Below are 26,570 nucleotides of genomic sequence, written 5' to 3'. Positions count from 1 at the left end.
CAGAGCAGAAATAAAATGCTTTTATCATTGCTCTGTGATGCATTGTATTGTGTTATTATTAATTGGGAACCCTACAACACTATTTATCTGTAGATAGAATGTGTATTGAGGAAACTGGAGCATAAAGGATTTGGTAAGGGAGGGTAAAGGCTAATGTAGTTGGGGTTAGCATTGCAAAGTACTATTGGTATGAACATATTTACACAATTGTCTTGATCAGCTAAACGGACCGCTAAACGTCTTTGGTCACCTTCAGACCTAATACAACCTGATGAATTCATGCAACGAATGGTGCAATCCTTATATTTATCCGGGGGACAGTCTTCGCAGTGATCAGAAAAGGGGGTGCCCCTGCCCTAGTGTGACCAGATTTACTCGAATAGAAATGTTATTCAAATTCTTAAAGAAACAGTGGTTGGAAGCAAAAGTGATCATACAGAGAAACGTCTGCACATCTGACCAGGTTGCTAAAGGAGCAGATCTTTGTGGTGGACCATGCCTGGTGGATCTGAATGATCTCCCCACAACCCAACTATCAAATCATATTTGAGGGCATTTGCAAGGCTTGCGTTCCCCCATCGAGTGAAGAATTTTGGACCCATTAACAAGACAATGATCTATTGATCTGGATAAAAGAGGCCAGCTGTTGTTTGAACGTTCATCTGTTAGTGCTGTTGACAGTAGCGTATCTAGATGTAACTGGACCCCACAGCAAAATAACACAACCTGAGGTTGTCCTTTTTTTTTTACCAATATATATGTTGAAATTCATTATTTAGGGCCTCATGGGGCCTCTATCCCTCCTGGGCAGCCGCAGGGTCTGCTTCCTCTGTAGTTACACCACTGGCTGTTGAGTTCTGTATATTTTTTCATACAGGCTGAAGGCAAGATACTTCATCACATGTATTTTTTTTTTTTTTTTTTTAAATGGATTTGAACTCAGTTGTCACCTTCTGTGGTCTTGAGTGACATCATTTGCCGTCAGAGAACAGGGTGCCATTTTTGTTTGGATAAATATAAATGAATATATAACAGTTGGCCTCTCTTTTGAAAGGCTAAGCCTCCCTAAATCTTAATCATTAGGAATAGGGTCCAGTGTTGTTATGACATCACCTCAGTTTATGATGATGTCACTTCCTGTTTTATAAGAACAGTGCCAAATGTCAAGGAAGCCTAGGGCAAGCCCCTGCCTCAAACACCTCCCAGATCAAGGAAGGGGGGGGGACGAAACCCCCCCTGTTCATCACCATTGAGAGCATCTTCCACAACCCCACCTGTCTCTAGGGGTAGGCTGACGAAAGAGTTATGTGCCTAGTCCCCCACCACCACCATTGCGCCTACCCCTGTATAAAAATCAATGTATTGAGTTCTAAAACTCAATACATGTCATCAGTCAAACTGAATTTGAATGGAATGTTTCAAATACTGACATTGTGTCTCTCAGTTGAGTCCCTGTTCTTTGACATCGAAAGAAAAAATGTGATATTTTATTACTGGGGTGCTTTTTAGTGTTAGCAACGAGGGGATTCCATGTGCCCACAATAAGATTTGATCTCCTAGTTTCAAAGCAGTAATGAATGAAAACAAAATATGTTAATATTTTGAGGAAAGCTTAAATAAAATACGACTGGTGAGTAAACTCTTGCTTTTGACTGTATAAAATCAGCTGAGATATCGGCTAACTTACTTGAGCTCTGAAATAAGTTAACAGAGAGCAGATCATATTTTACTTGTGCTGTTTCTATAGATTTAGAAATGTTCTGGGTGGAACAGAAAATAGTTTTTCCACCTCTGAAGAATATTGACCCAGGGTCCATAAACCACTACCAGAAATGCACAGGAGCATTGGGCTTTCCGGAACCCCTGGGCATCCATCATTGATCAGTCCCCTTGGCCTCTATCTTGCTTTTTTTTTATTTTTTAAATCTATCTTTCTACTCTAATTGTCTCCAATCAATACCCACCAGCTTATTGTCGTCTTCTTTAGATTTGAATGCCACTGTAGCTTGACCAGAAGAAGAGTAGAGTAAAAATTCACAGTTCAAATACAGTAATAGACACTCAAAATTCTACAAGCCTCCTAAGACTATTCTCTAATTGCTCAGAATTCACGGGCAGCTACTCTCGGGGTTCTGCTCCGACACCCATGCACTAGCATTCCCACTCTACATTTCAATGACATTAGTTCTTGCCGACATCATCTTTATGCAGATTTCTAACTTATTTACCTTTGAGGAGTTGTCTCACCAGCCAGGTCCCCTGCCAATGCCTCCAGCACGCCGAGGGAACGGACCTGCAGAAGGCAAATTGGGAGGAGTTCAGAGAGGTTTAATATAATCTGCCTAGGGCAACGGTTCTTGGGATTTGCCAAATTAATTCCAATGTACGATACATTGCTAAGTCTTTATTTGACAAATATCTGACAATACAAGACGACGAATGCAGCTGAAAGCCTTCTCTTGATTATCTGCTTGCTCCATCCATCTCTATCAGTCTACTCTGCTCTTTCACCCCTCCAGGACACCCCGGATGACTTTTTAGCCAAACTCATGCTCCTTTCATCATTAAATCTGTCACCAGAAGGTGAAACCCTTCCCCTTGCCTTTTCCTCAATATGTTGGCCTGTCTTTCATTTAACCCCGCTTATACCTACAGCAAAATACTCGCCAAGCAGAGCGTTGCGCTTCCTGAGAAAGTACAGGTATGGGACCTGATATCCAGAATACTTGGAACCAGATTAGGAATGTTTCCATAATTTGGACCACCATACCTTGAGTCTACTAGAAAATCATGTAAACATTAAATAATCCCAATAGGCTGATTTTGCCTCCAATAAGGATTAATTATATCTTAGTTGGGATCAAGAACAAGCTACTGTTTTTTTTATTACACAGAAAAAGGAAATCATTTTTTAAAAATTTAAATTATTTGATTATAATGGCGTCTATAGGAGATGGCATTCCCGTAATTTGGAGTTTTCTGAATATTATTGCTGACTTTTGCTCTTATGATGGACACCGTGAAACCCCAACACTCTTTGACTCTTTTAACAATTTTGCTCCCTGATTCACTTCTGAATCTTTTTAAATGTATAAAAAGGTTTTAAAGTCTTCGTCTATGCTCGTGTTTTTATTTCCAGATCTCTGGTTAGTTCACAGTGCAATGCCAATGAAATAGGAATAGAACAGGCCTTCCTATCGTACCTATAGAAGCAGCTACAATATACTGGTCTGCTGATAGGTTGCCGAGGGTTACTAGACCTGGAGCAAACTTTGCAAATGTCATTTGCATAACTCCATAAGTCCAACATGTTGCACAGCGATGCTCTCCTTATATTGCAAGCCCAACTTGTTTGCATTAAATACTTTTCTTTGAGAAATGATCAATTAAAGTCAATTTGTAGTCTACATCATGTATCCCTTTAATAAACCCTAAAATAGAAGGATCTGTGTCCTATCAGCCTTTTTTTTTTTGCGCATTATACAGAATAAAAGTCAAAAATCGTATTCTGATGGGAGGAATCAATGCTGGTAAAAAAAAACATAACAATTTGCCTGTCATTGACTAATAGGCATCAAGGAAATTTTCTCAGTCCTCGGCTAGAATTCTAAATACGTGCTGTTAATATTTAAGCAGGTCCCCGGCACAGTGATGAGCAATTTAATTAACATCAGCAGGTAGGGGCGAGGGAGGAAGGGAGCTAAATTAGATCAATGTGGAGCTGGTACATTTGATATTATAATCTATGAGATGAGTGACGTAGCAAATGGTTCTGGTACTGGGTGCCTATTAATCCATCAGTCAATCAATGCGTAAAACACAATAGCAGCTGATGTTCCCTGCGTATCCCTGAATGGCTGATATTTCATTTTTCTCTCTGCCCATTGCCTTGTAGAGTGCCGGAAACCAACCAGAAATAAGGCCTCTGCTAATTGCTGCCTTTTCAGTGGAGGGAAAACAGGCCCGGGTCTTTGTATTTGGGAAGAAGAGTTGGGAAACAGCTGTTGTTTGGTCCATACCAATCCCCTGTTTTATGCCCAGCTAAACTCTCAGCACAATATTCCAAATAATGACTTAGGTTCATTTAAACCAATAAAAATTGAAGACTGGCTTATGGTATAATATCTATCTATACAGGTATAGGATCCCATATCCGGAAACCCGATATCCAGAAAGCTCCCATAGACTCCATTTTATCCAAATAATCCAAATGTTTCCTTTTTCTGTGTAATAATAAAACAGTTGCTTGTACTTGATCCCAACTAAGATATAATTAATCCTTATTGGAAGCAAAACCAGCCTATTGGGTTTATTTCATGTTTATATGAATTTCTAGTAGACATAAGACCCAAATTACGGAAAAATCCGTTATCCGGAAAATCCCAGGTCCCGAGCATTCTGGATAACTGGTCCCATACCTGTAGTACCAAATGGAGTCTGCCCATGAGATGGGTCCGACTGATGCAAACAAGCCTTTATAGAGTGTTTTATTGAACAAAGCTTAGTAAATGTGGTAGAATTATGATGAGACTTCATGAACGTTCATCCTTTCATCAATATGTCAGCAGGGGAAGTCTCCCTTTTTAACTCCTTGTCATGCTGAAGATGCACAAGTGGATCAATAACGTTGTAGAAGGATGTAAATAGCAATATTTTATGGGAACCAGAGGCCAATAAAAATTGTGTTTTACTAGTGTGAACTGTACACACCCACCTTGTTTACATGGACCCTTTCTACTAATATTGGATGAACACGCCCCAGGCATTTACTTACTGGTACAAATAATTCTATGGTTTTATACTTATATACAGATGACCAGTTTTGTGCTATTATAAAGGAGGGTAGATATAAAGCAATATAAAGATGTTACTAATTTGCACAGGGTATTTAGTCCTTGTATTGTTCCCCTGATTGTGGCCATGTACTTCATTGGATGAAGCATCCTACATAGATCAATCTAATGGTTTCAACCAGAACATTGGATGATATTGAATTCTTTGCACTTTTCCTGTTTTAATGTAAACTAAAGCTGGCCATACGCTGCTAGGTGGAATCTGATCAACCCGATTTAGCCCAGCATGTGGGTGGCCCACCATCGGGCCCAGATCCACTGGTTTGGTGCAGAACTGGCAGTGTATTGTCAGCTTTAGTCTAAAAGTGGAAAGAGGTCGTCAAACGAGCATTTCTTGGCAAGAACATGATGGGCAAAATTGGACTGATTAAATAGTTGGCCCATTGGATGAGCGTTGCATCAACACATCGGTTCAGTCTTTGATGGAACCTGATTTCTGTCTAGAAACTGGTTGGGCCCCATAAACTGACCAATACTCTGTCAACTCAGTCTGGATGGGCCAAGTAGGAAGCTTTTATCAGCCCTTGTATGGCCGCCTTAACTGTAGCTTGACGTTGCTGTGATTTATGCCTGAATGTGGCAGAATTGCTGTTTTGACAAGAACGTATCTGAATTAGGGAAATACATTTCAGTGATTGAGCAATCTTCTTTTAATTAAACCTGTCTTTTGCTTAAACACACAAAGGCAAAAAGTGGAATGAAATGCTATTTTGTTATATTTGATGCAATGTAATCTGTTATTTCCCAGCCCTTAGGCTCACAGTGTAAGTCAACCCGCTTCCTCACCTTGATCCGTTGGGAAGTGATGGATTCTGGGACTTGAAGTCCTCTTCAAGTTCCAGAATCCATCACTTCCCAATGGATCAAAGTGAGGAAGGAGTTGACTTACACTGTGAGCCTAAGGGCAGGACTACACGACCGATTCCGACGCACTAAGCAAAATCGCAGGCGTCACGCCGGATGTGACGGAAATAAGGTAAGTAATTCAATTGTCGCATTGTGACGCTGCATTGACGCAACGCGACTGTCGGATGCAGACGCTGCGTCTGCATCCGACAGTCGTGTCGCATCAACAATGCAACACGATCCGACACTGCCATTACTTACCTTGTTTCCGTCGCATCCGACGTGACGCCTGCGATTTTGCGCAGTGCGTCGGATCACGGCGGAATCGGTCATGTAGTCCTGCCCTTAAGGGGGTTGGAAAATAGCTTGCAAGAGTATCATGGTTTCCTTTCAATTTGTGGAATCAAATATTTCTGCATAAAGAAATATAATTACATAACTTGCGAGCAGACCTGGTAGCACCCCAATGGGTTCCAAGAGTAGAAAGGGGCCCATTATGAGTTATAAATATATGAAATTCATCATTTTCATACTGTTTGAGAAAAAGAGAACCCTGAAAAGATTGATGCAGTGGGGCTCAGATCTTTCGGTATTCTATGCCCAGTAATATTAGAAAGAGACATTAGTATCATCCAAAGCTGATGTTGTAAAGATGAAGCTTCTGCTTGTAAGACGAGGAACATTCCAGAGAACACTGTGCTTGTTACACACACTTCCTTGTAATCACCTTTTTACAGAGTGCAATAAATCCCACGATCATTTACTCCGGAGCCTGCATTGCCAGTGACTTTACTAGCATAGAGTTTATGGGAGCCCTGCTGGCCTGTCTGATCAGCTGGGATATATCATGCGCTCCTCAAAGACCTTCAATGCTTTAGAACAAGCCCAGTAAACGGAACTCATTAACTCATTGTAAGGACACAAGTGTTTTCATTGCAAAGCCAGTAGCAGTATAAAGGTTTGGAATCTATTATCCAGAATGCTCGGAACCTGGGGTTTTCGGATCTTTCTGTAATTTGGATCACTATAGCTTAAGTCCGCTAAAGCATATTGCCACCAACATGTATTTATGCAGGTGATTTTAAGGTACTTTCACAGAGAAAAAAAGGCAAAATAGACTCTATGTGTGATGACTTGCCTGTATTTTGGAGCTTTCTGGATAATGGGTTTCCATGAACTTTATAAAAGCAGCACATGTTGGGCCACTTCTGCTCTGAACACAGTCCCGTTATCTTGGTCAGGATTGTAATGGGGACAACTAGCTAGTATGGGTCAGCAAGTTGGAATGAGTATCCAAAATACTTGGAACCTGGGGTCTTCTGGATAAGGGATCTTTCTGTAATTTGGATCTCCATACCTTAAGTCTGCTAAAAAAAATGATTTAAACATTAATTCAACCCAATCGGTAGATTTTGCCTTTAACAAGGATGAATTATAGCATAGCTGGGATCAAGCACAAGCTACTGTTTTATTATTACAGAGAAAGACTAATTCTGTTGGCACTGAGTAACCCTGTTTATATTCTTTCCTCCCTCCTGAGTGTGTTCTGTACAAATTGAACTGAGCGGTGGAATAAATAGAGGGAACCTGACAGCAGATAGGAACAGCCTGACTTGCTATTTTCCCCTCCTGCCGCCTCAAAGTATGAGAATTTACCTTATTAAACCGTTTTATACTCACTATTTACCTGCCTGTCTCTCTAAACTGCATCTCTTACTGTGTACGACCGTTGGCAAATCTGCTCTGATGCAATTCCATAAATCTACCACCTTGTTGGGAAGTAATTGGCAACCCTGGTCTTCAGGCTGCTGTGCCCATCGCATCTTCTTGCCCTTCATGAACATTTACCGTCTCTGCTCGGTGAGCTGATGAGACAAGACACAAAAGCAACAGGAACCTTGCCATGTCTACAGCTCAATTGCTGCTCTGCCCCAGAAACCATGTTTCCTCCTCCCCAAATACTTTTAATACATCATGTCTGGAACATGAGCTTTAGTCCTCAGTGATATCTTGGCACAAACTTCACCCGACACGGCGTGCCATCCTGGGGTACAGAAACGACAAGATGATTTGCTCTTCTCTTAATGCAGCTCAACGGGTCTTGTGTCCTTTCTTTATATCCTCGTAATGCCCGTTAATTCACCAGTGACCGACTCTGGGGCAGGAATCCAGTTAAGGGCAAGTCGGGTGCAGTGGTGCTTCCCATGGAGTTTGTCCATCAATGTCTCTAAGGGGCAGATTTATTAAGGGTCGAATTGAAAATTTGAATTTTTTCATGGTCTATACTGTCAAACTTGACTAGTGCATTATTCAAACTCGATTCGATTTTTTTTTAAAAAAAGTTTGAATTAGATTTTTGAGATTTATCAAACTCTGGTCCTTAAAGGGATACTGTCATGGGAAAAAAATTTTTTTCAAAATGAATCCGTTAATAGTGCTGCTCCAGCAGAATTCTGCACTGAAATCCATTTCTCAAAAGACCAAACAGATTTTTTTATATTCAATTTTGAAATCTGACATGGGGCTAGACATATTGTCAATTTCCCAGCTGCCCCAAGTCATGTGACTTGTGCTCTGATAAACTTCAGTCACTCTTTACTGCTGTACTGCAAGTTGGAGTGATATCACCCCCTCCCCAGCAGCCTAACAACAGAACAATGGGAAGGTAACCAGATAGCAGCTCCCTAACACAAGATAACAGCTGCCTGGTAGATCTAAGAACAGCACTCAATAGTAAAATCCAGGTCCCACTGAGACACATTCAGTTGACAAGTCTCATGACTGGGGGCAGCTGGGAAATTGACAAAATGTCTAGCCCCATGTTTTTAAAATTGAATATTAAAAAATCTGTTTGCTCTTTTGAGAAATGGATTTCAGTGCAGAATTCTGCTGGAGCAGCACTATTAACTGATTCATTTTGGAAAAAAAATTTTTTTCCCATGACAGTATCCCTTTAAGAATTCAAATTCAACTATTCACCACCTAATGCCAAATTAATGTATAAGTCAAAAGGAGAGGTCCCTTGACCAATTTTAAGATGTTAGTAGCCTTCCTGACATTCCAGTTCGAGTTTGATTCAAGTTCTTGGGTTGCTAAAATTAGTCCGAGTTTAAGATAGTCAATTTTTTTTAATAAATAACCCCCCAATGGAATTTCAAGGAAAATCTAATTTATTAGAGTTAAAAAAACTCGCATGAATTCAAAATTAGACCCTTGATAAATCTGCCCCCCAAGTCATTTCAAGGGAAAAACATCAGATTGAAGAAAATCTGGTTAAATATGAAGGCACAGCTGTGAATGTAACTTAACAGGTATGGGATCCGTTATCCAGAAACCCCTTATCCACAAAGCTCTGAATTTTGGGAAGGCCGTTTCCCCTAGACTGCATTTTATCCAAATAATCCAAATCTTTAAAAATGATTTCCTTTTTTCTGTGTAATTATAAAACCGTAGCTTGCACTTAATCCCAACTAAGATGTAATTAAACCTTAACAGGGATGTACCGAATTCAGGATTTGGTTAGGGATTCATCTAGGATTCTACCTTTTTCAGTAGGATTCAGAAACACAAAAAGTGAATTTGGTGCATGCCTTAATCCTTATTGGAGGCAAAACCAGCCTATTGGCTTTATTTAATGTTTACATGATTTTCTAGTAGACTTAAGGTATGAAGATCCAAATTATGGACAGATCCCTTATCTGGAAAACCCCAGGTCCGGAGCATCCTGGAATAACATCTCCCATGCCTGTATCGGTATGGCCTCAACCATTCCTTGTGTGTGGGGGTGAAGGCCCCAGATCCTCATAAAGAGTCTACACCTCTGTCTTTCTGCTAGGCAGCTGCAGTCTAACACTTCTGGGCTCACGTAGGTGCCTCCTCGGTGGATTGCACCTCTCCAGCATTGCATCATGCGCTTGTACCTGCCACAGCTGCTTGCAGAGAGATACGACTTACTCACTGCTTGTTAATTAAGGCCTTTCCTTGGAGGCATCTCCCTTGCCTCTTGCTTTGAAATCTCTGAGCACCCTCAATCCTTCTTTCTCTTATCTAAGCACTTCCCCGCCAGGCATCTCTTTATCTGTGTCCTGCTGTTCTATCTTCATTCCTCTCATCTCCGTCAGCCATTCAAGAGCTGAACCCTCTTCTTACATCATGTGCAATTCCCAGTAAGTCATACAAGATTCTTTCAGTTGAGGCCTGTCGCCATCCTTATTGGATCTCATCTGCCAGTTGGGCCTTGGAGAATAGAAGGTAATTATATGCATTGGCCTGTGGCGTGTCCTTATGCAGCCTTTTACTTTGTCGTTTCTGATGTTATTTTTTTTCCCCTGCTTCTGCCATTCTCTTTGGTCGCAGTGGTGTATCCGTGACGGTAGCTGTGATGGATACGTGGGGAGATGTAGTGGTGGAATGACACTTATAAAGGATATCCGTCACATACATCACTGTCTGGGTACTGGGTCTGAACATGGGGTGGTGGACGGGGCTTCAGCTTTACAGGTTCACATATTGGAAACATCTTTTGTGTTGTCCCTGGTGTATGTGCCCTTTATCTTTATCGCTGGACATAACGTCATTAATGAAAACAGTCGTATTGCACACTTCTGTGTAGTTCTACCAAGTGCCATTAGAGGTCATTTACCGAGCAGGTAAATTTTTTTGCACTTTGCACACTGCGTTTTGTATGAATGAATGTATCACTGCGGTGTATTAGTGGCAAGAGGTGGATGGAGAAGGCACATATGTATCCCCCCTGCCACCCCCTAACTTATGGTCATTCTGATGCCAGGGCCAGATTTGATAAAAGTTTGCGCCCCCTAAGCCACCACGCCATTTGCATGTCGCACTCCCGACTCGTACAGCCCCACCACACACACCTCCATCACCTACTTTCCACTGCTGCTACTGCAGTTCCCCCCATAATAGTCCCCTGTTCAGATTTGGCCAGTGGGTGGAGCAGTTCCTGCACCAGCACCCAGTCCTTAACTGTCACCATTAAGGGGCCCATATACAAAAAATCTGCTTGTATGACAAGGACAGCAGATTTTAGATCCAGCCCACGGTGCTTGTGCCCAGGGGATAATAAGCCATCCCTATTGTGCCTTCTGCTAAATTGCAGCGCCCGGCCAGGGTCCCTAGGCAACCTGGTCAGTCACAGCACCGAATATGCACGTGCACACGGCTGGTGAGGAGAAATGGGGACCAGACTGGGGGTAGGAAGCAGAGACGTCAAATGGATGGTGCCCCCCCAGCATTGTGCCCAAGGCACATGTCTACTCTGCCTACCCCTAGTTCCGACCCTGCTAAATCATTCACAAAATCGCCTATTGATACTGGGGAACCCTGGAGTGCTGGAACCTTGATAGTAGCAGTGATTCAAGGGTTGTATCAACAGGGGCAACACACAAACGTTGTAATTTGAATTCTAAGCGCCAGAACTGATGCAATCCAGACACCATTCATATTCAATTCACTAGGTATTTGGTCAGCACTGACCCAAACAATCAACAACGTTTCAGACCGCCATCGGTCTTTTATCAAGCCTTGATAAGAGACCGATGGCGGTCTGAAACACACAAAATTGCATTTATTTGGACGCATCTGAATTTACGATGAAAGCCGATGCATTACGGTACAAATATGCAGAATAACCCTCAAAAGCAGTGTTAAGGTGGCCATAGATGCAAAGATCCGCGATGTTGCCAAACGAGCGGATCTTTCCCAGATATACCATTAACAAACATTGCTATATCGGGTGTAATCTGATTGTTCGGCCGGGATCGGTCGGGTCAAAATCAAACCTGACTGATCGACCAAACGACCGATCTCCGCCGGACGAAAGATGTCGGCACACACCACACACGATCCGAAAATTGGACGAATCCTCGATTGGTACGATAGGATCTGTGTGCCTATGGCCACCTTTAAGTACAGGGTTCCCTTGTGCTCAGAATACTGTGCCCCCCCCTCAGTGTGCCACATGGTGACAATAAGCATTACAGTGAATTGGTGCAAATTTGCACCCCCCTTTTTCCTGACTATCCCCTTGTCTGTAGCTTGTAAACAACACTCTGAGTCCCAGTGTTCTAAAACTGACCACAAATATTGCCATCTTTCCCGTCTTGTTTGTGCGAGAAGCAGTAAGGTGTCCCTACAGCCTAGAACAAATATTGGAACGTCGGTGGCACACGACACCCACGTCCAGCAGGTCCCATGTGGCACCGCTTGGCCCTGCAGCAAAAAATGTCCCTGGAAATGATTTTTTCAGATGTTGGCAACTCCTAAGCCTGTAAAGGGAAACACATTTAATAATTAATGGATCTATGCAGACAGGAACATTTCCTCTCCGATTCCAGCCGGGCGAGACAGCTATGTGAGTGCTATTGAACCCATCCCTGGCTGCTTTCTGGCAGCCAAGGGGTTACCTGCGGTGTAAGGTATACTAGAGACACATGCTTCCTTGTGCAACGGATACTGCAGTACGAGGATGAGTACAATGCAGCACAGAATAAGGAACCATGCTCTGGGCTTCTAACTCTATCCATAGGCAGTGTGTGTGTGTAATAGTGTGTGTAAGAGTGTGTGTAAGAGTGTTTGTGGGGCTGGACTCCTGATGAAATTCACATTGCTCTGAGGCTCTGCACACTGGCACTGCACTGCTTCCCACATCTCTAGCCGAAAGCACACGCTTCCCGTTCATTGCTGCCTTTGCTTTCAGAGTATTATTATAAATACACTGTTATTCCTCCTCCTGCCTTGGCTTTCATCCGTTTTCCACGCTTGGCTTGGCATTGGCTCACTCATGGGTCCATCAGGAGTCTGGCTGCCTCCTAAAGATTTACCGAACTGCAGCAGCAAACTGGGCTAGAGGCTCCTTTTCCTGAATTGTTTTTGCTGTTATGGTTGGAACTGCAAATATCCACAGATACGTCTTCTTCCCCCAATACTACGGCTCCTGGATCAGCCAGGTGACTCCAAGTTAAACATTGACAGTTAAAGGCAATTGGAGTGCCCTTGCTCACACCTCAGTAGCAGGGGGAATGGGTTTGTGGACCAAAAGGAGCCTGTGTTCAGTTGGAATAAGAGAAGAATAATAGGTTCTGACCCACCGTGCCATACTTTTGCTTTTGGTGCAGGTAAGATCTCCCAGGGGGTGGCCATGAAATGAACTGCAATCTATTTCCATGCTTGTTACATGTCCGCTCCAGTGTGTGCTTTGCAATAGGATTTTTTTTACCAAGACATCTGAGTGCTTATTATATTTGATGTATAGACTTCTCCATATTATACAGCTGTACATATAGCGGTGTATGGAGTGACGAGACAAACCGGAATGAGAATCCTGCCCAGGATTCGGTTCAGGCAAAATTCAACACTTGACTTGAGCCAAAACTCTATTCCGGCGTACCAAATCCAAACCTTTGATGTCATGTGAACAGAAATCTCTGGATAACTTGATAAGCCACATTTCTGCTCATAGCTGACGATACATTGGTGACACTATGTAATATGGTTTCTGATTCACTTTGGTACCCAGCCTAGATGTTTGCTTCACTCCATCCCTGCCCACTATTAAAGGATTCTGTGTTTGTCCTGTGCGGCTCTTCAGGAAAATAAATGAGAGCAATGATCAATATTTATTTTTCCAGCTAGCCGGAGATTCAATATGGTGTATAATTGTATAGATACATTTTGTCATTCTAGCTAGGAGGAAATTAACTGCAGCGCTATGCAGATTGAGGTCTCCAGAGGCCACAGATGTAACTTGTCTGGGAACCCTTGTACAGGAGCAGTGAAGCTGAAACTGATGACCCAAGAAGGGAAAAAAGGCAATGGAGTGAAAGGACAGGAGGAAAACTATAAAAATAAATATGTTAATGATGGGCAATGTTGAACACACCAGTTGGACAATGTTGAACACCCAGCCATTGTTTGTGCACTTAAGTGTAGTAAAATTATATTTGAACTATTACAGCTTAGGATAATTTAGTTATTCATTCACCTTCCCCCATGTAACAGTCCAACTAAAGGTCCTCAAACTGTCTACTGGCAGGGAATGGTGGGAGTGCAGGAGATGTTTCATTTTTCAAACAAGACTAATTGGATGTCTTAGATACTCCTGGGTCTTCTAAAGGGAGCCAGTTAAGACAATCTTTATATATCTGTTACCTTAGTTCAAGTTGATGTAGAATGACCAATTGTGGAGTCACAAAGCCTAATGTAGGAGTAGGAAACTACTGGATGCTCTGGTCATCAGACTTCTTACATAACAGGCCTACTTTAAGCATTTCTTCATCCACAGTAGAGTAAAAGGTCAAAGGAGGTCCCCAGGGCAATGCAATATTATTGAACTGTCTTCCCCATTTAGCAATCTAGCTAAAGGACCCCAAACTGTGTAATGGCAGGGGGTGGTGGTGGTGCAGAAGACTTTTCCAGAGAAGTTTTATTGGATGTCCTACATGTTGATGTATAGCGACAAAGCTTGATATAGGTACACAAAGAAGTATGAAATCACTGGATGCTCTGGTCATCAGACTTCTTAATAACCAGGCTGCTTTAAGGTGAAACCAGTCAAAGGAGGTCCCCAGTGCAATACAATATTATTGGACCTGTCTTTTTAATGTGTCAAAAACACGACATTCTAAAACCCCAGGTAGGCTCCAGTGGAACTATACTGTCCAAACCATGGATAGTTGCACCATTTATTAAATACCAAGTGACCCTAGAAGACTGTCTGCACTCTGAATGTGTTTACAGCTCTCAATTCCTATACACAGCTCTGTAATGTGGCTCGATAGCAGAGCTTACACTAGGGAGTTACTTGGCAAATAATGTATTGTCATGGAAGAGGCCAAGCAAGGACACTGAACGTGATATATCAAAATGTCAAGACGAGATTAGAAAAGTACCAGGCCCTTTGCTTGGACCATTATTTTGCTGAATGCAAAAGTAGCTATCCATTAAGCTGCCGGAACACTTGGATCCAAATCAGTCTCAGTCATGTCAATTCTTAAGAACACCAATATCCTCCTGTGATTGTGTCAGATGAATGTCTTCATGCTCCCCCGTCATAATGAGAATGTCAGACTCAGCTGTACTGAACTCAACCACAGTTATCAATCACAGACATAAAGAGGGGGGTTATATATAGTGGGAGAATGATGTATGGAGGGGGATGTAGAGAGAACAGAACATGAAGGGAAATGTGGAGCAATTGGAAACATTTTAGGGAGAGGACCAACAAGATGCCAGAGTATCTGTACATCTATTGAAAGTCAATACATTTGGATTTTTTTCAAAATGCTCAGCTATCGCTTGTAATACCCCTAAAAAAGGTAGTTGTCTTCATTGGTGCATTTTTATGGTTCCTGCAGAACTGAAAGACACCCGTAGTCCTCCAAAACCCACAGTAATCTGCTTCTTTAGCTTACTGGCCAACGTTAGTTGGTATCCACCAACACATGGCAATGACACAAACTGCCCATGGTCCAAATGAGCATATGGCAAGGCCATCTGTGTGTGTGTAGGGAGAATGTAGGATGACTTGGAGAATTTTGGCATTGCTGAAATTTATTGAGGATTTTCTGGAACTGGAACTGGGGCTGAACTTTTATGGAGCAAACACATTTTATCGATGACTTTTACGGAGCCATGGGAGAATACTAGCTGGTGTACAAGAGGAATGATGGATAATTTAGGGAGAAGTTCCATGACATACCATATAAGGCTAAAGGCAGCAATGATTATAGTGTTTTTTTAACTCTTCACCATGGTGATAGAAATAGTTTTCATCATCTTACAGACCTTGTGAAACATCTCATGTAATGAATACTCCATAGCCTGTAGTGTTTGGGTGTCTATAGGAACAGAAACTATTTATACAAAGAGAACCATTCAATCCAACGTTCTCTATTTAGCCGTGCTTGTATGGGTTGTACTTGCCTATCCCCCTCTATTTTTGTACTGGTATGATCAACTTTTTGGTTTTAAGTATCAAGGTATGTGATGATGCGCCCAATTATACATATTTGTCTGCCCTTCAGCCAGCAGGTGCTGGAAATTATTTTGAGGGTGGTTGTGAGCAACACTACAACACAAATCTTCAGTATGACCTGCAGTGTAGTGGTGTCAAGGTAATCACAGTGTTCTGCTCCTTGGAATGGATGTACTTGCGGGGGCTGATACAGCCCAAATAGTATATTATATTTAGGTTCCCAAAGTGTATGGCTGTTCTACCTAGGGGGTTTCTAAAGCTGCCCATACATGGGCCGATAAAAACTGCTGACTCCGCGCCTCTAGACTTTTTGGCCTGCTAATGCTGTCTGACAATCATCCTGCCTGATCAGAAAATTTGTCAAATATCTGACCAGGTTGGAAATTCAACTTGAGGACCCTATTGGTTTGTTAATGCAACCCTCCTCTGACCAATCTCTATAAGACAACCTATGATCCAGACATTGGCCTGGGGGATGAACAATCAGATCAGCCCAATTTGGCCCACCACATTGGGGTATCCTTTTGTTTTTGCACCTGAGAAATAAGTTGCCAACATGGAGAAGAAGACAAGCTAGGGGTGGGTGGATGTTCTGTGGAGTCCTACAATTAATTTCCTGAGCAGATTAACTGCGTTTGTTGTACGGACACGTTACATGGATCAATAGTTAACTCTATAACGAGGTGAAATTAGAATGATTACAAGCACAGGGCTTCCCATATGCTCGGCTTCTGTTTTTCCCTTCTCCAGTTACAGTTTTAAGAGCCAGGAATTTTTACCTCTAATGATCTGTATCAAATAGAACAAATTAATTAGAAAGACCCTAATGCTTCAATCAAATGAAAAGAGGGAATTGCACAGTATATTATGGATTTAATTAGCTCTTGATGAGTGTGTCTTTTAGGCCTATTAAAGGGTTCCTTTTGGAGCAGTTTTACTGGCAGAGGAAGTGCATGCTCCTTTAATACTTCATGCAGCAGAGCTGGTGGCGGCTACTGGTAGGCTGGCAAAGGTGCAGGGCTGGCACCAGGCATTCGAGTTGACACAGCGTGAAAGAAGTCAGGACTAATCAATGTTAGACTGAATCGTTTGCCGGGAAATCAATGGTCGCCCAACATCCCTCTCTTGGCCCAGCTGAGGTAGCGGATTTTTCCTTTGATGTGTGTTCTGCACAGTGTGCCCAGCACTCAGCGGGTTCTGCTTCAATTTGTCTCTCCTTGTCACTATCTCATGATTATTGCATCTGCGCCTCTCTTCCTCTCCCATTCTCTCTACCACTGTGTTTCTCCTCCTCTTATATCATCTCTGCTTCTCTCTACAGATGTCTTTCTCCTCATATAATATCTTCTTTTCTCTACAGCTGTCTTTCTTCTCCTGTTTTATCATCTCTTCTTCTCTCTACATATGTCTCTCCTTCTCATATCATCTCTTATTCTCTCTACAACTGTCTTTCTCCTCCTCTTATATCATCTCATCTTCTTTGTACAACTGTCTTTCTCCTCCTCTTATATCATCTCTTCTTCTCTCTACATATGTCTTTCTCCTTCTCATATCATCTCTTATTCTCTCTACAACTGTCTTTCTCCTCCTCTTATATCATCTCATCTTCTTTGTACAACTGTCTTTCTCCTCCTCTTATATCATCTCTTCTTCTCTCTACAGCTGTGTTTCTCCTCCTCTTTGATCATCTCTTCTTCTCTCTACAGCTGTCTTTCTCCTCCTCTTTGATCATCTCTTCTACTCTCTACAGCTGTCTTTCTCCTCCTCTTATACCATCTCTTCTTCTCTCTACCGCTGTGTTTCTCCTCCTCTTATATCATCTCTTCTTCTCTCTACAGCTGTCTTTCTCCTCCTTTTTGATCATCTCTTCTTCTCTCTACAGCTGTCTTTCTTCTCCTCTGACACTTACTCTTCCACCCCACGTCTCTCATTAGGTTCCTCTTCAGCTGTGTCATGGTCTACACAGGCCCGGATTTATGGAAAGGCCACCTAGCCCCGGGCCTAGGGCAGCAGGATTTTAGGGGGGAGGCATGTTGCCCAACCACACCCACATTGGTTCAAAAACACTGGGGATGTGCTGGAGATACAATCATTTTTTAAATTCCCATGCGCCAACCCCCATTGCTCCGATCCAGATGATGAAAATTTGCACGAATAAAGGGGAGGGGACAGGGGCGACGAACGCCAGTGGGCCTAGGGGCTTCCACTACGTAAATCCGGCCCTGGGTCTACATCATCTTCACACTCAGTTATTCCAACCATTCTGTGGGTTTATCTTTCATCTCCTCCACTCTCCCTTCTGGTTGCCCTTTGTTCCCCTCTCATTGCATCCCTTGTGACATAATGTATATTTTTGGAATGATATATTTTCAGATTTTGACATATTTCTTGCCCAATGTCTCATAAATCAGAAGACAGAGACATTTTATAACAAAACAGGAAATATCTAGCAATATATGATAGTTTTTTTCATTCTGCCACTTAATGAGTCATTACACCTTCTTGAACTAAAATCTTCCCACTCTCTGGGTTTGTTGGGTGTTTGCCATAGACTTGCATTCTGGAGACTATTTGCTAAATAACTGACAGTGGAACTGATGACTAGGCCTAGAAGTTCTTCTTTAGAAGAGGAGTAGTCAGCACATTGATTCTCACTTTTCTTTGGAAATGGTGCACGTTCTACAATGGCCACTTTCCATTGGCAAAACTGGGTAGCAGAAGATTAATTGAACAGCACCACCAACTCGTTAAATAGTTAACAAGCTTGATAAAAGGCCACATGGCCTGAAACGTTGTGGTGATGCCCACAAAAGTATTAATAAAGGTTTTTTTTAACTATTTGAAGAGTTGGTGGTGCTGTTCAATTAATCTTCGGCTAGAAGTTCTTCTTTACAGCTTGATGGTGCCTTTCCTTTCTTCTCATTTCCTTTTCTGAAGGATGGGGCCAAGATATGTTTTTCTTTTGTATTACTTGTCATTCTTCTTATCCTCCCTAACAATCAGTTAGGATGCTGCCAGGCACAATCTACCTCCTGTGCATTTAATTATCAGCCGGGTAGATTTAATCTAGTTTAACTTGGGCATTTGATCCAGGCAACAGATTGCGCATAGGAGGAAGGCTGGGGAGGGTGAGGCTAATGAATGGTAAAACTCAATTAGAGCATAACTGAGGTCACTGCAAGCTGCATGCTACTATGACAGATGCCTTGCAGACTGGACCAGGCAATTGCCAGTTTATGTCTAGTGGGATCATATTCAGATCCAGGTTCAGCGCTGTAACTTGTGCAATATTAGACATTTGGCAGGTATGGCAACAAAAATCTTTTAATGCAATGTGTTGATGTAAGATATTGGTGACTATTTATGTTACATAAAGGCGCTATTCATGTATAGAGCTCAGAAATGTGTTTTTAGGGCCACTGCCCCTAACACTTCTCCTGCAGAATGGCAAATCTCTGTACGGTCAGTGGGTTTCTTCCGGCCAACTGATAAAGCTAAGGGATCCAGTTTCCATCCATTTTTAATCGACCAGACCATCAGTGATTTCACATGACACCCCTGGGTTACAATGTCACACCCCCCCCCCTGTAGGTTACTTTTAAGAACGTTATGAAAGTAATGAAGCAACATGATTCTAGAACAATGTTATTGTAGAACAAAGGGAAGGAAAAATATCTATACGTCTGCCTGCAAATACTCCACTGACCAGCACGGTAATAGAATATAAAAAGCCCTTAAAAGAGACTCCTTTACCTTTAAGGTGTGCAATTATGGCTCAGAAATAGCATTGAGCATCGCTCGCAGTCTTTGCTGCCATTGGAGTAGAAAATGTCTTGTATGACTGATGGGACATTCCACTCTCACTCCCACTTGAAGCAACAAGCGTGACTAATATTATAAAGTCCCACAATATGGTGTCTCAGTACCGAGGTACCTCGTAGATTTTCTATTATACATAAATCAACAGCAGGGTGGCCCATCACCATGTTACAGCACTCCCCAACACCTTTAATAAATAGGCACCCTATCTCACCTATGAGTCCCCCATACACTCATTTACCCCAATTTTCAACATAAATGCAACGGGCAAATACAGAGCAAAACAATGCCACTTTTTGGACCATGAACAAATATACATTTTGTGGCCCTCCCTTCCCCCCCCCAAAATTGGTAGAACTCCTACAGATGATTAAAATAGTCTGTCCCTTCTGGAGATTGTCTACTCAAGCATTTTTGGTGTTGGTGGGAACCCTGGCGAGTGCCTCTTATTTATAAATGCAGACCTGGATCTAGCCAGCAAGCAGCATAATAGTACACACCTCAGCTGCAACAGTATGTGAGCACTACACAATGGCACATCTAGGCACCAATAAAACATGGGCATTGCACAATGGCATATCTATCTATCTAGTTCACAGGTACTGCAAAACGGGACCGTAACAATACATGGGTACTGCACAATGGCATATCTAAGCCCCAACAGTACATGGGTATTGCAAAATGCCATATCTAGGCACCAATAGTATATGGGTACTGCACAATGGCACATCTAGGCATCAATAGTACATGAGTATTGCACAATGGCATATCTAGGCACCAACAGTACATGGGTATTGCAAAATGCCATATCTAGGCACCAATAGTATATGGGTACTGCACAATGGCACATCTAGGCATCAATAGTACATGGGTATTGCACAATGGCACATCTAGGCACCAATAGTATATGGGTACTGCACAATGGCACATATCGGCATCAATAGTACATGAGTATTGCACAATGGCACATCTAGGCACCAATAGTATATGGGTACTGCACAATGGCACATCTAGGCATCAATAGTACATAGGTACTGCACAATGGCACATCTAGGCACCGACAGTACATGAGTATTGCACAATGGCACATATAGGCATCAATAGTATATGGGTACTGCACAATGGCACATCTAGGCACCAATAGTACATGAGTATTGCACAATGGCATATCTAGGCACCAACAGTACATGGGTATTGCACAATGGCACATCTAGGCACCAATAGTATATGGGTACTGCACATTGGCACATCTAGGCACCAATAGTATATGGGTACTGCACAATGGCACATCTAGGCATCAATAGTACATGGTTATTGCACAATGCCACATCTAGGCACCAACAGTACATGGGCACTTCACAGTGGCAAATCTGGTAGTAACAATACATGGGCACATTTTATAATGATAATTCGTCCTGTACAAAGGCAGTGTTTGTTGGCAGAACTGTATGAGCAGCCATGTACGGCCGTGCCGGGGTAATGACCTGGGAATGCATCTCGGTTCACTGCTGGTACTTGTCACTTTGTATCTTGCTCAATGTCACAATGAATTTTCTTAAAATTGCTACTGCCTGAGGAATCCACGTATATTGTAATCATCTATAGCATGGCACAATACACGCAACTAACAGCGAGGCTAGAAATGAACCTTTTCTTTCCAGCTCAGTCTTTTGAATGTTCAGAAATCCTAACAATGATCATTACAGAGGCAGGAGGCATTTAGATGTTACAGGGTTGTACTCGCTCGTGACACTTAAGGTTGGAATTCTCAGTAATCAATGAACAAGCACCAGCTTCAAGGACAATACTTGAAAATCAACTAGATGATCCGGCAGCCGTTAAGCAAATATGTCACATATGAGTCTAAGTGATGTGTAACTCAATAGTCACTAGATAAATGTGATCCCCCCTCCCCGGGTATGTTTGAGACAAACCACTGATTCAGCTCATAACTAGGATTCAGTAAAGGGGAACCATAACAAGAGGGTGGGTACATCAAGGCCAGAGCGTTGGACTGAGGGTCTCCGTGCCACCGAAAGGGGTAAGTCTTCATTGGTGACACTAGGGATAACTAGTGGGTTATATATATTTTTATATGTTTGGTTGTTATTGCATTTTTTTTTTTTAATCAAATTGAAAGCAGTGTCGGACTGGCGTATCGGGATATCAGGAAAAGTCCCGGTGAGTCAAGGCAGGGTTGGACTGGGCCAGCAGAACACTAGTAAAAAACATGGTGGGCCCCACCGACCAGATCAGGCACAGCATGGGGAACAGGGGAGCCCAGGGTATGTATGGGGGGCCACTAAGGCATCAGAGCCCCCAGTCTGACACTGAGCCAAGGAGCCAGTTGGCACTCCTGTTCACCCATCCTTTTTTGTCTTATTTGCCTATACCATGGCCATTTCACATTTTAATAATTAATAGAAGAAGGTGAGGCTGCAGTGTAAGGTTTACTTATGGGCCCCTGGTACCCCAGTCTGACACTAATGTCCCCACAACTGGAAATAGCCAGATAGCTCACAGCAAGAGTAACATTCTGTACAGCACCCCATTTAAATGCTAATATTACAGTTTTATTCAAAACGACGACAGCGGTGGTCAGCCGTCACATGCCTTTACTTACCCTTTAGGGCAGTGCAATCAATGTAAGACAAGGCCGACATATAAAAATGGTAGAGGTTCCTTTGAAACATAACAAGAACCACCGTCTATCTCTTTGTGATCATTTATTTATCGTGCACCAGTTTATTCTGCATCACCGTACAGCTGACGGATTGGCTGACATTCTCCTTTCCTTTCCCCTTTCCCTACTCTGTCAGAATCACAAATAAATGGCTGACGAGAGTTTGGGCTGGTGGGGAAGGGTTTGTGCCCATAGAATATATCCCATTGCCACCAAAGATATTGGAATTATATTGTGACCTTAATGCTACAAGGAAAAAGGACTGGGCAGTTGGCAGTTGAAAGACGCCACCTAACTGCCTGTCAGCAGCATCCGTAATGGTCCTGCATGGGATTTTATACTTTGCTTTTCATTTGCAGGTGAAAGTGACTCACAGTAGTTAATGAAGCCTGAAGGGAACATGTTAGAGGAAGAAGAGTGAAAAGGAAAACTGGGAGACGGGGGGGGGGATTTATTTAGCAGGGAATAGTATAGAGGCCAGGTATGAAATATAGATACATTTATAAATAAGTATCCAATCTGTGTGATCCTCAGATGCTGCAAACGATCATTTATCTAGGCCAGTATGCCGGCACTTACATGTATGGTTAGCCCAGCATTGCCCAGTTAATCAACATTGAGGGGCCCATTTACTTAGCTCGAGTGAAGGAATAGAAGAAAAAATACTTCGAATTTCGAATGGTCGAATATGGCTACTTCGACCATCGAATTGGCTACTTCGACCTTCGACTACTTCAAAGTAAAAATCGTTTGACTATTTGACCATTCGATAGTCAAAGTACTGTCTCTTGAAAAAATTCTTCGATCCCCTAGTTCGCCACCTAAAACCTACCGAGGCCAATCTTAGCCTATGGGGAAGGTCCCCATAGGCTTCCTAACAATTTTCTGATCGAAGGAATATCCTTCGATCGATGGATTAAAAATTTTTCCTTCGATCGTTCGATCATAGGAATAGCGCTAAATCCTTCGACTTCGATATTCGAAGTCGAAGGATTTCAATTCGGCAGTCGAATATCGAGGGTTAATTAACCCTCGATATTCGACCCTAGGTAAATTTGCCCCTGAATGTAAGAATACAGAAACATTCAGCTAATTGGCCTGATCAAGGATAGAAAACAGTTGGCTGTGTTCTGATTCTTCCAAAGATTTCAAGTGTTATGGGAAAGTCTAAACAATGTTATATAAAGAAACACTTGCTAGGTGTCATTCCTTTACCACCTGTTAAGGTCATGTAGTTGCTAGGGGAAACCAAGACCCCAGCAACCAGATAGCATCATCAAAATCAAAATCTTGAGAGAAATGGCTTCACAGCACAGAAAAACAAAGAACTGCTCTCACAGCCTAAGAGGTGGCTCTGCCCTCAAGGCCAGGGTTCTAGTGACCAAGGCTAGCTTGAGCACAGAACCCAAGTCACACGGGTTCATAGGGGGAATCTGCATACACATCATTTTATTCTCTAATGATTGATGTACTCATGCTTTACAGTCAAACTCCCTAAATAAAATTCATGGTGAGTTTTTTCCAGCTGACAATAACATGTGGGAGATAAATAATTAAGGATCCAGAAATCCTTTCATCCTTTGTGACCACGAATGCTTAAATGAATAATGGATCAAGGTTAAACACATAGCAATGGGGAGTATGGCGGAACATTCTGCTGTTGTTTCCCACCCCTATCATCATAGTCAAATTTGAAGCAGCATTGGCTTAACCGGATATTGAGACAGCAGAGTGGCCATATTGTACCAATGAAAATCCTTTGGGTGGGATATTAGAGTTACATAGTTTGGGTTACAAAAAAAAAAAAAAAGTCCTCCAAGTAGTCCACTGAGGATATAGTAGACAGAGACTTTACAAGTACTTGGCTTTTATTTGCTCCCCAAAGAGCGTCAGGTTGCACAAGTCATTTAACCTCCGTGCCTCTTGGATCTTATACTGACCAATAATAGCAGTATCCCAGGTTCCATGATACCTGTACATATGACCGTGATTCCCAAACTGTGAGATTGGACCCCCAGGAGGGGCTTGAAGCAGCAGTTTAGCCTGTAGACCAGTTGGGGTAGGGGTTCAACAAAATGGCCATTTCCTGCTCTGAATTCACCTGAAAGTCCAGCTTGAAAGTAATTTACGGTGAGATATGGGGTAAATATGTATTTACTGTCCTCAATATTCTTAATAATATGGCTGTAAGACTAATACACCAATATTGCCCTATATCTGTATTCATTTCATGAGTTATAGGGAGCCCTGTCCAAAAGCTGGACCATAAAAGACATCCCAAACCAAATGATGGAAATTAGTTGTGTGAATGTGAGTGCCCTTGGGCAATTGGTTTGGTTTTTTCCAGTGACCCCCATGTACTTCTGGGGAAGTTGTAGTGTCGGTTGCAGACCTTCTCTTTACCTTCTCCAGAAGTTGTAGTGTTGGTTGCAGACCTTCTCTTTACCTTCTCCAGAAGTTGTAGTGTTGGTTGCAGACCTTCTCTTTACCTTCTGCAGAAGTTGTAGTGTTGGTTGCAAACCCTCTCTTTGCCTTCTCCAGAAGTTGTAGTGTTGGTTGCAGACCTTCTCTTTACCTTCTCAAGAAGTTGTAGTGTTGGTTGCAAACCCTCTCTTTACCTTCTCCAGAAGTTGTAGTGTTGGTTGCAGACCCTCTCTTTACCTTCTCCATAAGTTGTAGTGTTTGTTGCAGACCTTCTCTTTACCTTCTCCGGAAGTTATAGTGTTGGTTGCAGACCTTCTCTTTACCTTCTCCAGAAGTTGTAGTGTTTGGCAGACCCTCTCTATACCTACTCCAGAAGTTGTAGTGTTGGTTGCAAACCCTCTCGTTATTCTTGAAAGTCATGGATTTTACTACTACTTATTATACCAGTTCTTACAAAATGGCTGGGGTATTTTATGATATTCATACCCTGTTGTGTCTAGGACAGTGCAAAGCTGGTTTAATGTGACCTGAACTGTTCCCTGTGATATGAGGCATGCATTGGGCTCTTGCTTGTGGGCAGCGTTAAGCTGGGGAGCACTATGGCTTAAAAAATGTATTGATGGAAATTTGATGAGATGTCTGTAGGGGGGCCGTGCTATCGTGATAAATGAATTCCTCATTTATTACATTAACACAATGGGCCTTTCTGTTGAAAATAGCTTTATTTTTCTCTTATAATTCATGTCTAATTGTTGCAAAGTGTGCCTAATAGTAGTGATATTTCAGAGTAATGAGTGACAGCAGCAGCTGGTTGCATAGCATTATTCGATCTAATATTACCCAAAAAATTGAATATTTGGGTGTTAATGCAGCACTTCTCATGTTGTGTTTGGATATGATGCCAATCAAGTGTCTGCTGATATTCATAATAACCCAAAAACATATGATAATGATACTGTGATCCTTTGCCAGGCTAGTTATTATGGATACAATAACTTAAATGGCATTTAGGCTCTCAGTCATGTCATTTGTGCTGTTTCCATGGGCCATTACCATTGGCTGCATGCTTCTACCATCACATCATCTTGTTGCTGGTATAGCCTGAACATTGATATCAGTGCCTTTAGGTCCAATGTCAGACAGGCATATAAATCCATTCCATTGTAACACTTCATATCTAATGCTCCTCTTGTTTCTTCCATAGCAGATTCCAGCCGGTCTGGGACCCACATGATATCTGCAGACGATGCTGAATACCCTAGGGAATACCGAACCCTTGGGAATGGGACACGACGCTTCTCTAACGTTGGCCTGGTGCACACCTCGGAGCGCCGGCATACCGTGATTGCGGCTCAGAGCCTTGAGGCACTGACTGGACTGCAGAAGTCTGAGATGGAGATGGAGAGGAAGAGGGACGCCTTCATGGACCACCTTAAGAACAAATATCCCCAACATGCTTTAGCTATCCGAGGTCAGCAGGAGAGAATTCGAGACCAGGTCAGAACATGGGCTCATCTATGGCTTTAATTTGATGGTTTTAATTCCAGGGTATAGCAGAAGAAACATTAAATATTGGTTCAAAATGTGTCTCATCCCTGCTGATACTTGGTGGACCAACCAATGACATCTTGGACATTTCCCAGTAGCTTTATCATAATTTTTTAGTAGACTTAAGGTATAGAGATGCAAGTTACAGAAAGATCCATTATCAGGAAAACCCCAGGTCCCAAGCATTCTGGATAACAGATCCCGTAGCTATACAATACTTTAGACATGAGAGTGTCCTTCCCTACATTCCATGTACATGCAACATCCAAGTGTTTAGAATCACTGATCTAGGACATAGGGTTTACTGGTTGTCCATTCAAAACTGCCTTTACCAATTTCAGAAGTAATTTAGCCAATCACAGGCCACCGTGTGATAACCCCCATCCCTTGATGACACTGACCA

At 42.3% G+C, this 26,570-nt stretch overlaps 1 protein-coding gene and 1 long non-coding RNA gene across 16 annotated transcripts in view; one reads left to right on the top strand and one right to left on the bottom strand.

The window, feature by feature from the left end:
• LOC108700782 (SRC kinase signaling inhibitor 1) overlaps positions 1–26,570 on the top strand; it is a 124,422-nt gene that overhangs the window by 42,868 nt on the left and 54,984 nt on the right. For 13 of the 15 annotated variants that reach the window (XM_041577308.1, XM_041577315.1, XM_041577307.1 and 10 more), the window contains exon 2: positions 25,827–26,116. In XM_041577308.1, the coding sequence (XP_041433242.1) occupies positions 25,827–26,116 (290 nt within the window). Of the gene's footprint in view, positions 1–12,344; positions 12,836–25,823; positions 26,117–26,570 lie in introns of those variants that run through there. The other 2 variants (XM_041577309.1, XM_041577311.1) reach the window with 2 other exon arrangements.
• LOC108701978 overlaps positions 1–26,570 on the bottom strand; it is a 116,525-nt gene that overhangs the window by 69,495 nt on the left and 20,460 nt on the right. The window contains exon 2 of the long non-coding RNA XR_001933223.2: positions 2,229–2,293. This is a non-coding gene — a long non-coding RNA (uncharacterized LOC108701978). The remainder of the gene's footprint in view (positions 1–2,228; positions 2,294–26,570) is intronic.

This window comes from Xenopus laevis, chromosome 9_10L (genome assembly GCF_017654675.1).
Source record: "Xenopus laevis strain J_2021 chromosome 9_10L, Xenopus_laevis_v10.1, whole genome shotgun sequence".
NCBI lineage: Eukaryota > Metazoa > Chordata > Amphibia > Anura > Pipidae > Xenopus > Xenopus laevis.
This window is presented reverse-complemented; position numbering and strand designations above follow the sequence as displayed.